This window comes from Lissotriton helveticus, chromosome 5_1 (assembly GCF_964261635.1).
Source record: "Lissotriton helveticus chromosome 5_1, aLisHel1.1, whole genome shotgun sequence".
NCBI lineage: Eukaryota > Metazoa > Chordata > Amphibia > Caudata > Salamandridae > Lissotriton > Lissotriton helveticus.
In genome coordinates, this window is record NC_136065.1 from 725085484 (window position 1) to 725101665 (window position 16182).

Below are 16182 nucleotides of genomic sequence, written 5' to 3' on the forward strand. Positions count from 1 at the left end.
CCTGTGTATCCTGTGAAGCTCTTAAGAGCGTCGCCTCTGTAAATCCTGTGCAGTCGCTGAGAGCGACGCCTCTGTGTATCCTGTGAAGCCCTTGAGAGCGTTGCCTCTGTAAATCCTGTGCAGTCGCTGTGAGCGCCACCTGTGTATCCTGTGAACTCTTGAGAGCGCCACCTGTGTATCCTGTGAACTCTTGAGAGCGCTGCCTGTGTATCCTGTGAAGCTCTTGGAGCACTGCCTCTGTGAATCCTGTGCAGTCGCTGTGAGCGCCACCTGTGTATCCTGTGAACTCTTGAGAGCGCCACCTGTGTATCCTGTGAACTCTTGAGAGCGCTGCCTGTGTATCCTGTGAAGCTCTTGGAGCACTGCCTCTGTGAATCCTGTGCAGTCGCTGTGAGCGCCACCTGTGTATCCTGTGAACTCTTGAGAGCGCCACCTGTGTATCCTGTGAACTCTTGAGAGCGCCACCTGTGTATCCTGTGAACTCTTGAGAGCGCTGCCTGTGTATCCTGTGAAGCTCTTGGAGCACTGCCTCTGTGAATCCTGTGCAGTCGCTGTGAGCGCCACCTGTGTATCCTGTGAACTCTTGAGAGCGCCACCTGTGTATCCTGTGAACTCTTGAGAGCGCTGCCTGTGTATCCTGTGAAGCTCTTGGAGCACTGCCTCTGTGAATCCTGTGCAGTCGCTGAGAGCGCCGCCTCTGTGTATCCTGTGCCGCCTGTGTCTAGTACACTTCTATCGTCCTTGAGAGCACCGCCTCTGCCTCTTAGTGCACCCCACCTCCTCCCAGTCAGTTTAAACTATTCCCGACTCCATCCAGTGCCGGAGCCCTCCCGCCCCCTCCCTCCCAGACCCTGCAGCTGCGAGGAAGAGATAGGAGCATGGAGCTCCGAGCCCCAGCAGCCTGCCCGGAATCTGCCTAGACCTCCGAGGAGCCGCCCGAGCGGAGGGAGCCCGCGCTCGCAGCGGGCAGCATGCGCCTCGAGGCGGCACCCTCTGCGCCCCGTCACTGAGGCAGGCCTGGCAGTCCACGATGTTCAACTGGCACCGCTCCTTCACCCTCGGACTGGGGGTTCCCTGGAAAAAAGGTACCGTCTGCTTTGTACGCGAGCTACCTGTCCACTTTCTGGGTTTCAGACGTGGAAGTATTCACATAGCGCACAGTACTAGATGCAGCCGTTTCTAAGCGTTTCTGTTTGTGGTATATGCAATTAATGAAACAAGGCACAGAGGGTAAAGTAATCTGACCAATAGCACGAAATGCTTGTGAAGTGTGAAAGCAGCTGATAGAGCGCAAGCGTCCCTGTCCTGCGGTCCACAATTTAGGCGCTAGACCGTACCTTTCTGTCTCGCTGTAGGGAACTCGAGCGTGTCCAGGGAGATGAGAGAATGTTGAACATGGGAGTACTTCTGTAACTAGTGTACACTCCTCCTTCAATCTTGGGTCACATCCCGCTGTGATAAAATTATTATATATATATTATATAATTATTTATGACACAAAGGGAAAATATATATATATATATACATATATATTCTTGCAGAAATAAAAGCAAGTGCTTTTTCCTACGTGGACAGGCTGTTTGAAAAACACCAAACGCAGCCTTAACGTTGGCACTCCTTAAACATCCTTAATACTGTTTGGATTAATTGAACTCTGTTACGTCACTGTTTAAATCACGGTTCCACTCTGTAAGAAACACTAGTGCATGGCATTCCTAGACTGCGGGCATAAACCTCGGCCAATCGTCACATGCTAATTTCACAAGAATGACTGCACTGTTACAGCGCACTCGATAATCAGGATTCCCTCGAAGCGCTAGGTGTTGTTAACTCCAGATGTAATGGGACTGTCTGTATCAGAATTAGAAGGCTGAACGGCCGGGTCTGCAGTGGAGTGTTTCACATCTGTTGCGCCCAGTTCCAGGCAGTGCTCCGCAGTAGATGCCTTCCTTCCTTCTCGGAGCTGTTTCACCGGCTGCCCTGGAATGTGTGCCATTTCCAAGGGAACTGAGCGCACGTTCCATAACACACCGTAATCCGGTAAGAGTCGCGCGGCTTCTCGCCAAGGCATTATTGCAGGCGCGTGATTAAATGTCATCGAATGTCACTTGCCGCAGTTACAGCCCCAGGGGACATGTCAAACATGCCCACGTCACTGCAGGAGGAAGGGGCAGAAGACAATCACCTCGCCTTGGCTGTGTTGCTGTTTGCTTGTCGCCCTTCGCCTCGTTTCGCGGCTAGATCGTTGTTCTCTTCTTGCACTAACAACAACGGGGGATATGAGCGCACATCTGGACAGCTCGTATCATGGGATGTTCCTCCCGTACTTTGGTAAACACCTCTGCAGCCAAGGGCTTGCGCCAGAGCTGGAGAACAGAGTGTTTCTTGGGCTGAACATCTTCTTGTTAACAGGCAGGTGCTGCCCCGGGAGGAGGCCATCGCTTTCACCCCTGCCATTAAAAGGGGGCTACGCGAAATATGCAGAGCAAAAGCAGGGCTCCAGGGGTCAGCAAAAGCAAGGCTCCAGGGGGTTCAGCAAAAGCAGGGCTCCTGGGGTCTGCAAAAGCAGGGCTCCTGGGGTCAGCAAAAGCAGGGCTCCAGTGGTCAGCAAAAGCAGGGCTCCAGGGGTCAGCAAAAGCAGGGCTCCAGGGGGTCAGCAACAGCAGGGCTCCGGGGGTCAGCAAAAGCAGGGCTCAAGGGGTCAGCAAAAGCAGCGCTCTGGGGGGTCAGCAAAAGCAGGACTCCAGGGGGTCAGCAACAGCAGGGCTCCAGGGGGTTAGCAAAAGCAGGGCTCAAGGGGTCAGCAAAAGCAAGGCTCCAGGGGGACAGCAAAAGCAGGACTCTGGGGGGGGGGCAGCAAAAGCAGGGGGTCAGCAAAAGCAGAGCTTTGGGGGGGTCAGCAAAAGCAGGGCTCCAGGGGGGTCAGCAAAAGCAGGGCTCCAGGGGTGTCAGCAAAAGCAGGGCTCCAGGGGTCAGCAAAAGCAGGGCTCGTGGGGGGGGGTCAGCAAAAGCAGGGCTCCGGGGGTCAGCAAAAGCAGGGCTGGGGAGGTGTCAGCAAAATCAGGGTTCCAGGGGGTCAGCAAAAGCAGGGCTCCGGGGGTTCAGCAAAAGCAGGGCTCCAGGGGGTCAGCAACAGCAGGGCTCCCGGCGGTCAGCAAAAGCAGGGCTGGGGGGGTGTCAGCAAAAGCAGGGCTCAAGGGGGTCAGCAAAAGCTGGGCTCCGGGGGGGGGTCAGCAAAAGCAGGGCTACTAGGGGTCAGCAAAAGCAGGTCTCCAGGGGGTCAGCAACAGCAGGGCTCCGGGGGTCAGCAAAAGCAGGGCTCAAGGGGTCAGCAAAAGCAGCGCTCTGGGGGGATCAGCAAAAGAAGGACTCCAGGGGGTCAGCAACAGCAGGGCTCCAGGGGGTCTGCAAAAGCAGGGCTCAAGGGGTCAGCAAAAGCAGGGCTCCAGGGGGACAGCAAAAGCAGGACTCTGGGGGGGGCAGCAAAAGCAGGGGGTCAGCAAAAGCAGGGCTTTGGGGGGGTCAGCAAAAGCAGGGCTCCAAGGGGTCAGCAAAAGCAGAGCTCCACGGAGTCAGCAAAAGCAGGGCTTCGGGGGGGGGGTCAGCAAAAGCAGGGCTCCAGGGGGTCAGCAAAAGCGGGGCTCTGGGGGTCAGCAAAAGCAGGGCTCCGAGGGGTCAGCTAAAGCAGGGCTCCGGGGAGTCAGCAAAAGCAGGGCTCCAGGGGGTCAGCAAAAGCAGGGCTCCAAGGGGTCAGCAAAAGCAGGGCTCGGGGGGGGGGTCAGCAAAAGCAGGGCTCCGGGGGGGTCAGCAAAAGCAGGGCTCCAGAGGGGTCAGCAAAAGCAGGGCTCCGGGAGGTCAGCAAAAGCAGGGCTTTGGGGGGTCAGTAAAAGCAGGGCTTCGGGGGGGCAGCAAAAGCAGCGCTCCGGGGGGGGCAGTAAAAGCAGGGCTCCAGGGGCAGCAAAAGCAGGGCTCCAGGGGGTCAGCAAAAGCAGGGCTTCAGCAAAAGCAGGGCTCCGGGGGGTCAGCAAAAGCAGGGCTCCGGAGGGGTCAGCAAAAGCAGGGCTCCGGGAGGTCAGCAAAAGCAGGGCTCTGGGGGGTCAGCAAAAGCAGGGCTCCAGGGGTACAGCAAAAGCAGGGCTCCAGGGGGTCAGCAACAGCAGGGCTCCGGGGGGTCAGCAAAAGCAGGACTGGGGGGGGTCAGCAAAAGCAGGGCTCCAGGGGGTCAGGAAAAGCAGGGCTCCAGGGGGTCAGCAAAAGCAGGGCTCCGGGGGTCAGCAAAAGCAGGGCTCCGGGGGGGGGTCAGCAAAAGCAGGGCTCCAGGGGGTCCGCAACAGCAGGGCTCCGGGGGTCAGCAAAAGCAGGGCTCAAGGGGTCAGCAAAAGCAGCGCTCTGGGGGGTCAGCAAAAGCAGGACTCCAGGGGGTCAGCAACAGCAGGGCTCCAGGGGGTTAGCAAAAGCAGGACTCAAGGGGTCAGCAAAAGCATGGCTCCAGGGGGACAGCAAAAGCAGGACTCTGGGGGGGGTGCAGCAAAAGCAGGGGGTCAGCAAAAGCAGAGCTTTGGGGGGGTCAGCAAAAGCAGGGCTCCAGGGGGGTAAGCAAAAGCAGGGCTCCAGGGGTGTCAGCAAAAGCAGGGCTCCAGGGGTCAGCAAAAGCAGGGCTCGGGGGGGGTCAGCAAAAGCAGGGCTCCGGGGGTCAGCAAAAGCAGGGCTGGGGGGGTGTCAGCAAAATCAGGGTTCCAGGGGGTCAGCAAAAGCAGGGCTCCGGGGGTTCAGCAAAAGCAGGGCTCCAGGGGGTCAGCAACAGCAGGGCTCCAGGGGGTCAGCAAAAGCAGGGCTGGGGGGGTGTCAGCAAAAGCAGGGCTCAAGGGGGTCAGCAAAAGCAGGGCTCCGGGGGGTCAGCAAAAGCAGGGCTCCGGGGGGGTCAGCAAAAGCAGGGCTCCGGGGGGTCAGCAAAAGCAGGTCTCCAGGGGGTCAGCAACAGCAGGGCTCCGGGGGTCAGCAAAAGCAGGGCTCAAGGGGTCAGCAAAAGCAGCGCTCTGGGGGGTCAGAAAAAGCAGGACTCCAGGGGGTCAGCAACAGCAGGGCTCCAGGGGGTCTGCAAAAGCAGGGCTCAAGGGGTCAGCAAAAGCAGGGCTCCAGGGGGACAGCAAAAGCAGGACTCTGGGGGGGGCAGCAAAAGCAGGGGGTCAGCAAAAGCAGGGCTTTGGGGGGGTCAGCAAAAGCAGGGCTCCAAGGGGTCAGCAAAGGCAGAGCTCCGCGGAGTCAGCAAAAGCAGGGCTTCGGGGGGGGGTCAGCAAAAGCAGGGCTCCAGGGGGTCAGCAAAAGCGGGGCTCTGGGGGTCAGCAAAAGCAGGGCTCAGAGGGGTCAGCTAAAGCAGGGCTCCGGGGAGTCAGCAAAAGCAGGGATCCAGGGGGTCAGCAAAAGCATGGCTCCAAGGGGTCAGCAAAAGCAGGGCTCGGGGGGGTCAGCAAAAGCAGGGCTCCGGGGAGGTCAGCAAAAGCAGGGCTCCGGAGGGGTCAGCAAAAGCAGGGCACCGGGAGGTCAGCAAAAGCAGGGCTCCGGGGGTTCAGCAAAAGCAGGGCTCCAGGGGGTCAGCAACAGCAGGGCTCCGGGGGGTCAGCAAAAGCAGGGCTGGGGGGGTCAGCAAAAGCAGGGCTCCAGGGGGTCAGGAAAAGCAGGGCTCCAGGGGGTCAGCAAAAGCAGGGCTCCGGGGGTCAGCAAAAGCAGGGCTCCGGGGGGGGGTCAGCAAAAGCAGGGCTCCAGGGGGTCCGCAACAGCAGGGCTCCGGGGGTCAGCAAAAGCAGGGCTCAAGGGGTCAGCAAAAGCAGCGCTCTGGGGGGTCAGCAAAAGCAGGACTCCAGGGGGTCAGCAACAGCAGGGCTCCAGGGGGTTAGCAAAAGCAGGGCTCAAGGGGTCAGCAAAAGCAAGGCTCCAGGAGGACAGCAAAAGCAGGACTCTGGGGGGGGCAGCAAAAGCAGGGGGTCAGGAGAAGCAGAGCTTTGGGGGGGTCAGCAAAAGCAGGGCTCCAGGGGGGTCAGCAAAAGCAGGGCTCCAGGGGTGTCAGCAAAAGCAGGGCTCCAGGGGTCAGCAAAAGCAGGGCTCGGGGGGGGTCAGCAAAAGCAGGGCTCCGGGGGTCAGCAAAAGCAGAGCTCCGCGGAGTCAGCAAAAGCAGGTTTCCAGGGGGTCAGCAAAAGCAGGGCTGGGGGGGGGGGTCAGTAAAATCAGGGTTCCAGGGGGTCAGCAAAAGCAGGGCTCCGGGGGTTCAGCAAAAGCAGGACTCCAGGGGGTCAGCAACAGCAGGGCTCCTGGCGGTCAGCAAAAGCAGGGCTGGGGGGGTGTCAGCAAAAGCAGGGCTCCGCGGAGTCAGCAAAAGCAGGGTTCCAGGGGTCAGCAAAAGCAGGGCTCGGGGGGGGGGTCAGCAAAAGCAGGGCTCCGGGGGTCAGCAAAAGCAGGGCTGGGGGGGTGTCAGCAAAATCAGGGTTCCAGGGGGTCAGCAAAAGCAGGGCTCCGGGGGTTCAGCAAAAGCAGGGCTCCAGGGGGTCAGCAACAGCAGGGCTCCCAGCGGTCAGCAAAAGCAGGGCTGGGGGGGTGTCAGCAAAAGCAGGGCTCAAGGGGGTCAGCAAAAGCAGGGCTCTGGGGGGGTCAGCAAAAGCAGGGCTCCGGGGGGTCAGCAAAAGCAGGTCTCCAGGGGGTCAGCAACAGCAGGGCTCCGGGGGTCAGCAAAAGCAGGGCTCAAGGGGTCAGCAAAAGCAGCGCTCTGGGGGGGTCAGCAAAAGCAGGACTCCAGAGGGTCAGCAACAGCAGGGCTCCAAGGGGTCTGCAAAAGCAGGGCTCAAGGGGTCAGCAAAAGCAGGGCTCCAGGGGGACAGCAAAAGCAGGACTCTGGGGGGGGCAGCAAAAGCAGGGGGTCAGCAAAAGCAGGGCTTTGGGAGGGTCAGCAAAAGCAGGGCTCCAAGGGGTCAGCAAAAGCAGAGCTCCGCGGAGTCAACAAAAGCAGGGCTTCGGGGGGGGGGGGTCAGCAAAAGCAGGGCTCCAGGGGGTCAGCAAAAGCGGGGCTCTGGGGGTCAGCAAAAGCAGGGCTCCGAGGGGTCAGCTAAAGCAGGGCTCCGGGGAGTCAGCAAAAGCAGGGCTCCAGGGGGTCAGCAAAAGCAGGGCTCCAAGGGGTCAGCAAAAGCAGGGCTCGGGGGGGGGGGTCAAGCAGGGCTCCGGAGGGGTCAGCAAAAGCAGGGCTCCGGGAGGTCAGCAAAAGCAGGGCTCTGGGGGGTCAGCAAAAGCAGGGCGTCGGGGGGGCAGCAAAAGCAGTGCTCCGGGGGGGGCAGTAAAAGCAGGGCTCCAGGGGCAGCAAAAGCAGGGCTCCAGGGGGTCAGCAAAAGCAGGGCTTCTGCAAAAGCAGGGCTCCGGGGGGTCAGCAAAAGCAGGGCTCCGGAGGGGTCAGCAAAAGCAGGGCTCCGGGAGGTCAGCAAAAGCAGGGCTCTGGGGGGTCAGCAAAAGCAGGGCTCCGGGGGTTCAGCAAAAGCAGGGCTCCAGGGGGTCAGCAACAGCAGGGCTCCGGGGGGTCAGCAAAAGCAGGGCTGGGGGGGGTCAGCAAAAGCAGGGCTCCAGGGGGTCAGGAAAAGCAGGGCTCCAGGGGGTCAGCAAAAGCAGGGCTCCGGGGGGTCAGCAAAAGCAGGGCTCCGGGGGGGGGGTCAGCAAAAGCAGGGCTCCAGGGGGTCCGCAACAGCAGGGCTCCGGGGGTCAGCAAAAGCAGGGCTCAAGGGGTCAGAAAAAGCAGCGCTCTGGGGGGGTCAGCAAAAGCAGGACTCCAGGGGGTCAGCAACTGCAGGGCTCCAGGGGGTTAGCAAAAGCAGGACTCAAGGGGTCAGCAAAAGCATGGCTCCAGGGGGACAGCAAAAGCAGGACTCTGGGGGGGGGGTGCAGCAAAAGCAGGGGGTCAGCAAAAGCAGAGCTTTGGGGGGGTCAGCAAAAGCAGGGCTCCAGGGGGGTCAGCAAAAGCAGGGCTCCAGGGGTGTCAGCAAAAGCAGGGCTCCAGGGGTCAGCAAAAGCAGGGCTCCATGGGGGTCAGCAAAAGCAGGGCTCCAGGGGTGTTAGCAAAAGCAGGGCTCCAGGGGTCAGCAAAAGCAGGGCTCGGGGGGGGTCAGCAAAAGCAGGGCTCCGGGGGTCAGCAAAAGCAGGGCTGGGGGGTGTCAGCAAAATCAGGGTTCCAGGGGGTCAGCAAAAGCAGGGCTCCGGGGGTTCAGCAAACGCAGGGCTCCAGGGGGTCAGCAACAGCAGGGCTCCAGGGGGTCAGCAAAAGCAGGGCTGGGGGGGTGTCAGCAAAAGCAGGGCTCAAGGGGGTCAGCAAAAGCAGGGCTCCGGGGGGTCAGCAAAAGCAGGTCTCCAGGGGGTCAGCAACAGCAGGGCTCCGGGGGTCAGCAAAAGCAAGGCTCAAGGGGTCAGCAAAAGCAGCGCTCTGGGGGGTCAGCAAAAGCAGGACTCCAGGGGGTCAGCAACAGCAGGGCTCCAGGGGGTCTGCAAAAGCAGGGCTCAAGGGGTCAGCAAAAGCAGGGCTCCCGGGGGACAGCAAAAGCAGGACTCTGGGGGGGGCAGCAAAAGCACGGGGTCAGCAAAAGCAGGGCTTTGGGGGGGTCAGCAAAAGCAGGGCTCCAAGGGGTCAGCAAAAGCAGAGCTCCGCGGAGTCAGCAAAAGCAGGGCTTCGGGGGGGGGTCAGCAAAAGCAGGGCTGCAGGGGGTCAGCAAAAGCGGGGCTCTGGGGGTCAGCAAAAGCAGGGCTCCGAGGGGTCAGCTAAAGCAGGGCTCCGGGGAGTCAGCAAAAGCAGGGATCCAGGGGGTCAGCAAAAGCATGGCTCCAAGGGGTCAGCAAAAGCAGGGCTCGGGGGGGTCAGCAAAAGCAGGGCTCCGGGGAGGTCAGCAAAAGCAGGGCTCCGGAGGGGTCAGCAAAAGCAGGGCTCCGGGAGGTCAGCAAAAGCAGGGCTCTGGGGGGTCAGCAAAAGCAGGGCTTCGGGGGGGCAGCAAAAGCAGCGCTCCGGGGGGGCAGTAAAAGCAGGGCTCCAGGGGCAGCAAAAGCAGGGCTCCAGGGGGTCAGCAAAAGCAGGGCTCTGGGGGGGTCAGCAAAAGCAGGGCTCCGGAGGGGTCAGCAAAAGCAGGGCTCCGGGAGGTCAGCAAAAGCAGGGCTCTGGGGGGTCAGCAAAAGCAGGGCTCCGGGGGTTCAGCAAAAGCAGGGCTCCAGGGGGTAAGCAACAGCAGGGCTCCGAGGGGTCAGCAAAAGCAGGGCTGGGGGGGTCAGCAAAAGCAGGGCTCCAGGGGGTCAGGAAAAGCAGGGCTCCAGGGGGTCAGCAAAAGCAGGGCTCCGGGGGTCAGCAAAAGCAGGGCTCCGGGGGGGGGTCAGCAAAAGCAGGGCTCCAGGGGGTCCGCAACAGCAGGGCTCCGGGGGTCAGCAAAAGCAGGGCTCAAGGGGTCAGCAAAAGCAGCGCTCTGGGGGGTCAGCAAAAGCAGGACTCCAGGGGGTCAGCAACAGCAGGGCTCCAGGGGGTTAGCAAAAGCAGGGCTCAAGGGGTTAGCAAAAGCAAGGCTCCAGGAGGACAGCAAAAGCAGGACTCTGGGGGGGGCAGCAAAAGCAGGGGGTCAGCAGAAGCAGAGCTTTGGGGGGGTCAGCAAAAGCAGGGCTCCAGGGGGGTCAGCAAAAGCAGGGCTCCAGGGGTGTCAGCAAAAGCAGGGCTCCAGGGGTCAGCAAAAGCAGGGCTCGGGGGGGTCAGCAAAAGCAGGGCTCCGGGGGTCAGCAAAAGCAGAGCTCCGCGGAGTCAGTAAAAGCAGGGCTTCGGGGGGGGTCAGCAAAAGCAGGGCTCCAGGGGGTCAGCAAAAGCGGGGCTCTGGGGGTCAGCAAAAGCAGGGCTCTGAGGGGTCAGCTAAAGCAGGGCTCCGGGGAGTCAGCAAAAGCAGGGCTCCAGGGGTCAGAAAAAGCAGGGCTCCAAGGGGTCAGCAGAAGCAGGGCTCTGGGGGGGTCAGCAAAAGCAGGGCTCCGGAGGGGTCAGCAAAAGCAGGGCTCCCGGAGGTCAGCAAAAGCAGGGCTCTGGGGGGTCAGCAAAAGCAGGGCTCCGGGGGGTCAGCAAAAGCAGGGCTCCAAGGGGTCAGCAAAAGCAGGGCTCGGGGGGGGGGTCAGCAAAAGCAGGGCTCCGGGGGGGGTCAGCAAAAGCAGGGCTCCAGGGGGTCAGGAAAAGCAGGGCTCCAGGGGGTCAGCAAAAGCAGGGCTCCGGGGGGTCAGCAAAAGCAGGGCTCCGGGAGGTCAGCAAAAGCAGGGCTCTGGGGGGTCAGCAAAAGCAGGGCTTAGTGGGGGCAGCGAAAGCAGCGCTCCGGGGGGCAGTAAAAGCAGGGCTCCAGGGGCAGCAAAAGCAGGGATCCAGGGGGTCAGCAAAAGCAGGGCTCCAGGGGGTCAGCAAAAGCAGGGCTCCGGGGGGTCAGCAAAAGCAGGGCTCCGGGGGGGTCAGCAAAAGCAGGGCTCCGGAGGGGTCAGCAAAAGCAGGGCTCGGGGGGGGTCAGCAAAAGCAGGGCTCCGGGGGGTCAGCAAAAGCAGGTCTCCAGGGGGTCAGCAACAGCAGGGCTCCGGGGGTCAGCAAAAGCAGGGCTCAAGGGGTCAGCAAAAGCAGCGCTCTGGGGGGTCAGAAAAAGCAGGACTCCAGGGGGTCAGCAACAGCAGGGCTCCAGGGGGTCTGCAAAAGCAGGGCTCAAGGGGTCAGCAAAAGCAGGGCTCCAGGGGGACAGCAAAAGCAGGACTCTGGGGGGGGCAGCAAAAGCAGGGGGTCAGCAAAAGCAGAGCTTTGGGGGGGTCAGCAAAAGCAGGGCTCCAGGGGTGTCAGCAAAAGCAGGGCTCCAGGGGGACAGCAAAAGCAGGACTCTGGGGGGGGCAGCAAAAGCAGGGGGTCAGCAAAAGCAGGGCTTTGGGGGGGTCAGCAAAAGCAGGGCTCCAAGGGGTAAGCAAAAGCAGAGCTCCGCGGAGTCAGCAAAAGCAGGGCTTGGGGGGGGGGTCAGCAAAAGCAGGGCTCCAGGGGGTCAGCAAAAGCAGGGATCCAGGGGGTCAGCAAAAGCATGGCTCCGGGGAGGTCAGCAAAAGCAGGGCTCCGGAGGGGTCAGCAAAAGCAGGGCTCCGGGAGGTCAGCAAAAGCAGGGCTCTGGGGGTCAGCAAAAGCAGGGCTTCGGGGGGGCAGCAAAAGCAGCGCTCCGGGGGGGCAGTAAAAGCAGGGCTCCAGTGGCAGCAAAAGCAGGGCTCCAGGGGTTCAGCAAAAGCAGGGCTTCAGCAAAAGCAGGGCTCCGGGGGGGTCAGCAAAAGCAGGGCTCCGGAGGGGTCAGCAAAAGCAGGGCTCCGGGAGGTCAGCAAAAGCAGGGCTCTGGGGGGTCAGCAAAAGCAGGGCTCCGGGGGTTCAGCAAAAGCAGGGCTCCAGGGGGTCAGCAACAGCAGGGCTCCGGGGGTCAGCAAAAGCAGGGCTGGGGGGGTCAGCAAAAGCAGGGCTCCAGGGGGTCAGGAAAAGCAGGGCTCCAGGGGGTCAGCAAAAGCAGGGCTCCGGGGGTCAGCAAAAGCAGGGCTCCGGGAGGGGGGGGTCAGCAAAAGCAGGGCTCCAGGGGGTCCGCAACAGCAGGGCTCCGGGGGTCAGAAAAAGCAGGGCTCAAGGGGTCAGCAAAAGCAGCGCTCTGGGGGGTCAGCAAAAGCAGGACTCCAGGGGGTCAGCAACAGCAGGGCTCCAGGGGGTTAGCAAAAGCAGGGCTCAAGGGGTCAGCAAAAGCAAGGCTCCAGGAGGACAGCAAAAGCAGGACTCTGGGGGGGGCAGCAAAAGCAGGGGGTCAGCAGAAGCAGAGCTTTGGGGGGGTCAGCAAAAGCAGGGCTCCAGGGGGGTCAGCAAAAGCAGGGCTCCAGGGGTGTCAGCAAAAGCAGGGCTCCAGGGGTCAGCAAAAGCAGGGCTCGGGGGGGGGGTCAGCAAAAGCAGGGCTCCGGGGGTCAGCAAAAGCAGAGCTCCGCGGAGTCAGCAAAAGCAGGGCTTCGGGGGGGGGGTCAGCAAAAGCAGGGCTCCAGGGGGTCAGCAAAAGCGGGGCTCTGGGGGTCAGCAAAAGCAGGGCTCTGAGGGGTCAGCTAAAGCAGGGCTCCGGGGAGTCAGCAAAAGCAGGGCTCCAGGGGTCAGCAAAAGCAGGGCTCCAAGGGGTCAGCAGAAGCAGGGCTCTGGGGGGGTCAGCAAAAGCAGGGCTCCGGGGGGGTCAGCAAAAGCAGGGCTCCAGGGGGTCAGGAAAAGCAGGGCTCCAGGGGGTCAGCAAAAGCAGGGCTCCGGGGGGTCAGCAAAAGCAGGGCTCCGGGAGGTCAGCAAAAGCAGGGCTCTGGGGGGTCAGCAAAAGCAGGGCTTAGTGGGGGCAGCGAAAGCAGCGCTCCGGGGGGCAGTAAAAGCAGGGCTCCAGGGGCAGCAAAAGCAGGGATCCAGGGGGTCAGCAAAAGCAGGGCTCCAGGGGGTCAGCAAAAGCAGGGCTCCGGGGGGTCAGCAAAAGCAGGGCTCCGGGGGGGGTCAGCAAAAGCAGGGCTCCAGGGGGTCAGCAACAGCAGGGCTCCGGGGGTCAGCAAAAGCAGGGCTCAAGGGGTCAGCAAAAGCAGCGCTCTGGGGGGTCAGCAAAAGCAGGACTCCAGGGGGTCAGCAACATCAGGGCTCCAGGGGGTTAGCAAAAGCAGGGCTCAAGGGGTCAGCAAAAGCAAGGCTCCAGGGGGACAGCAAAAGCAGGACTCTGGGGGGGGCAGCAAAAGCAGGGGGTCAGCAAAAGCAGAGCTTTGGGGGGGTCAGCAAAAGCAGGGCTCCAGGGGGGTCAGCAAAAGCAGGGCTCCAGGGGTGTCAGCAAAAGCAGGGCTCCAGGGGGACAGCAAAAGCAGGACTCTGGGGGGGGCAGCAAAAGCAGGGGGTCAGCAAAAGCAGGGCTTTGGGGGGGTCAGCAAAAGCAGGGCTCCAAGGGGTAAGCAAAAGCAGAGCTCCGCGGAGTCAGCAAGAGCAGGGCTTCGGGGGGGGGTCAGCAAAAGCAGGGCTCCAGGGGGTCAGCAAAAGCAGGGATCCAGGGGGTCAGCAAAAGCATGGCTCCGGGGAGGTCAGCAAAAGCAGGGCTCCGGAGGGGTCAGCAAAAGCAGGGCTCCGGGAGGTCAGCAAAAGCAGGGCTCTGGGGGTCAGCAAAAGCAGGGCTTCGGGGGGGCAGCAAAAGCAGCGCTCCGGGGGGGCAGTAAAAGCAGGGCTCCAGTGGCAGCAAAAGCAGGGCTCCAGGGGTTCAGCAAAAGCAGGGCTTCAGCAAAAGCAGGGCTCCGGGGGGGTCAGCAAAAGCAGGGCTCCGGAGGGGTCAGCAAAAGCAGGGCTCCGGGAGGTCAGCAAAAGCAGGGCTCTGGGGGGTCAGCAAAAGCAGGGCTCCGGGGGTTCAGCAAAAGCAGGGCTCCAGGGGGTCAGCAACAGCAGGGCTCTGGGGGGTCAGCAAAAGCAGGGCTGGGGGGGGTCAGCAAAAGCAGGGCTCCAGGGGGTCAGGAAAAGCAGGGCTCCAGGGGGTCAGCAAAAGCAGGGCTCCGGGGGTCAGCAAAAGCAGGGCTCCGGGAGGGGGGGGTCAGCAAAAGCAGGGCTCCAGGGGGTCCGCAACAGCAGGGCTCCGGGGGTCAGAAAAAGCAGGGCTCAAGGGGTCAGCAAAAGCAGCGCTCTGGGGGGTCAGCAAAAGCAGGACTCCAGGGGGTCAGCAACAGCAGGGCTCCAGGGGGTTAGCAAAAGCAGGGCTCAAGGGGTCAGCAAAAGCAAGGCTCCAGGAGGACAGCAAAAGCAGGACTCTGGGGGGGGCAGCAAAAGCAGGGGGTCAGCAGAAGCAGAGCTTTGGGGGGGTCAGCAAAAGCAGGGCTCCAGGGGGGTCAGCAAAAGCAGGGCTCCAGGGGTGTCAGCAAAAGCAGGGCTCCAGGGGTCAGCAAAAGGAGGGCTCGGGGGGGGTCAGCAAAAGCAGGGCTCCGGGGGTCAGCAAAAGCAGAGCTCCGCGGAGTCAGCAAAAGCAGGGCTTCGGGGGGGGGGTCAGCAAAAGCAGGGCTCCAGGGGGTCAGCAAAAGCGGGGCTCTGGGGGTCAGCAAAAGCAGGGCTCCGAGGGGTCAGCTAAAGCAGGGCTCCGGGGGGGTCAGCAAAAGCAGGGCTCCAGGGGTCAGGAACAGCAGGGCTCCAGGGGGTCAGCAAAAGCAGGGCTCCGGGGGGTCAGCAAAAGCAGGGCTCCGGGAGGTCAGCAAAAGCAGGGCTCTGGGGGGTCAGCAAAAGCAGGGCTTCGGGGGGGCAGCAAAAGCAGCGCTCCGGGGGGGCAGTAAAAGCAGGGCTCCAGGGGCAGCAAAAGCAGGGCTCCAGGGGGTCAGCAAAAGCAGGGCTCAAGGGGTCAGCAAAAGCAAGGCTCCAGGAGGACAGCAAAAGCAGGACTCTGGGGGGGGCAGCAAAAGCAGGGGGTCAGCAGAAGCAGAGCTTTGGGGGGGTCAGCAAAAGCAGGGCTCCAGGGGGGTCAGCAAAAGCAGGGCTCCAGGGGTGTCAGCAAAAGCAGGGCTCCAGGGGTCAGCAAAAGGAGGGCTCGGGGGGGGTCAGCAAAAGCAGGGCTCCGGGGGTCAGCAAAAGCAGAGCTCCGCGGAGTCAGCAAAAGCAGGGCTTCGGGGGGGGGGGTCAGCAAAAGCAGGGCTCCAGGGGGTCAGCAAAAGCGGGGCTCTGGGGGTCAGCAAAAGCAGGGCTCCAGGGGTGTCAGCAAAAGCAGGGCTCCAGGGGTCAGCAAAAGGAGGGCTCGGGGGGGGTCAGCAAAAGCAGGGCTCCGGGGGTCAGCAAAAGCAGAGCTCCGCGGAGTCAGCAAAAGCAGGGCTTCGGGGGGGGGGGTCAGCAAAAGCAGGGCTCCAGGGGGTCAGCAAAAGCGGGGCTCTGGGGGTCAGCAAAAGCAGGGCTCCGAGGGGTCAGCTAAAGCAGGGCTCCGGGGGGGTCAGCAAAAGCAGGGCTCCAGGGGTCAGGAACAGCAGGGCTCCAGGGGGTCAGCAAAAGCAGGGCTCCGGGGGGTCAGCAAAAGCAGGGCTCCGGGAGGTCAGCAAAAGCAGGGCTCTGGGGGGTCAGCAAAAGCAGGGCTTCGGGGGGGCAGCAAAAGCAGCGCTCCGGGGGGCAGTAAAAGCAGGGCTCCAGGGGCAGCAAAAGCAGGGCTCCAGGGGCAGCAAAAGCAGGGCTCCAGGGGGTCAGCAAAAGCAGGGCTCCAGGGGGGTCAGCAAAAGCAGGGCTCCAGGGGTGTCAGCAAAAGCAGGGCTCCAGGGGTCAGCAAAAGGAGGGCTCGGGGGGGGTCAGCAAAAGCAGGGCTCCGGGGGTCAGCAAAAGCAGAGCTCCGCGGAGTCAGCAAAAGCAGGGTTTCGGGGGGGGGGGGTCAGCAAAAGCAGGGCTCCAGGGGGTCAGCAAAAGCGGGGCTCTGGGGGTCAGCAAAAGCAGGGCTCCAGGGGTGTCAGCAAAAGCAGGGCTCCAGGGGTCAGCAAAAGGAGGGCTCGGGGGGGGTCAGCAAAAGCAGGGCTCCGGGGGTCAGCAAAAGCAGAGCTCCGCGGAGTCAGCAAAAGCAGGGCTTCGGGGGGGGGGGTCAGCAAAAGCAGGGCTCCAGGGGGTCAGCAAAAGCGGGGCTCTGGGGGTCAGCAAAAGCAGGGCTCCGAGGGGTCAGCTAAAGCAGGGCTCCGGGGGGGTCAGCAAAAGCAGGGCTCCAGGGGTCAGGAACAGCAGGGCTCCAGGGGGTCAGCAAAAGCAGGGCTCCGGGGGGTCAGCAAAAGCAGGGCTCCGGGAGGTCAGCAAAAGCAGGGCTCTGGGGGGTCAGCAAAAGCAGGGCTTCGGGGGGGCAGCAAAAGCAGCGCTCCGGGGGGGCAGTAAAAGCAGGGCTCCAGGGGCAGCAAAAGCAGGGCTCCAGGGGGTCAGCAAAAGCAGGGCTCCAGGGGGTCAGCAAAAGCAGGGCTCCGGGGGGTCAGCAAAAGCAGGGCTCCGTGGGGGGTCAGCAAAAGCAGGGCTCCAGGGGGTAGGCAACAGCAGGGCTCCGGGGGTCAGCAAAAGCAGGGCTCAAGGGGTCAGCAAAAGCAGCGCTCTGGGGGGTCAGCAAAAGCAGGACTCCAGGGGGTCAGCAACAGCAGGGCTCCAGGGGGTTAGCAAAAGCAGGGCTCAAGGGGTCAGCAAAAGCA

At 62.2% G+C, this 16182-nt stretch overlaps 1 protein-coding gene across 1 annotated transcript in view; it reads left to right on the forward strand.

The window, feature by feature from the left end:
• The first annotated feature begins 799 nt into the window (after positions 1 to 799).
• The window catches only part of LOC144754874 (uncharacterized), a 749989-nt gene continuing 734606 nt past the window's right edge, over positions 800 to 16182 (forward strand). Inside the window, exon 1 of the mRNA XM_078643188.1 lies at positions 800 to 1085. Coding sequence (XP_078499314.1) covers positions 1031 to 1085 — 55 coding nt within the window. The 5' untranslated portion in view covers positions 800 to 1030. The remainder of the gene's footprint in view (positions 1086 to 16182) is intronic.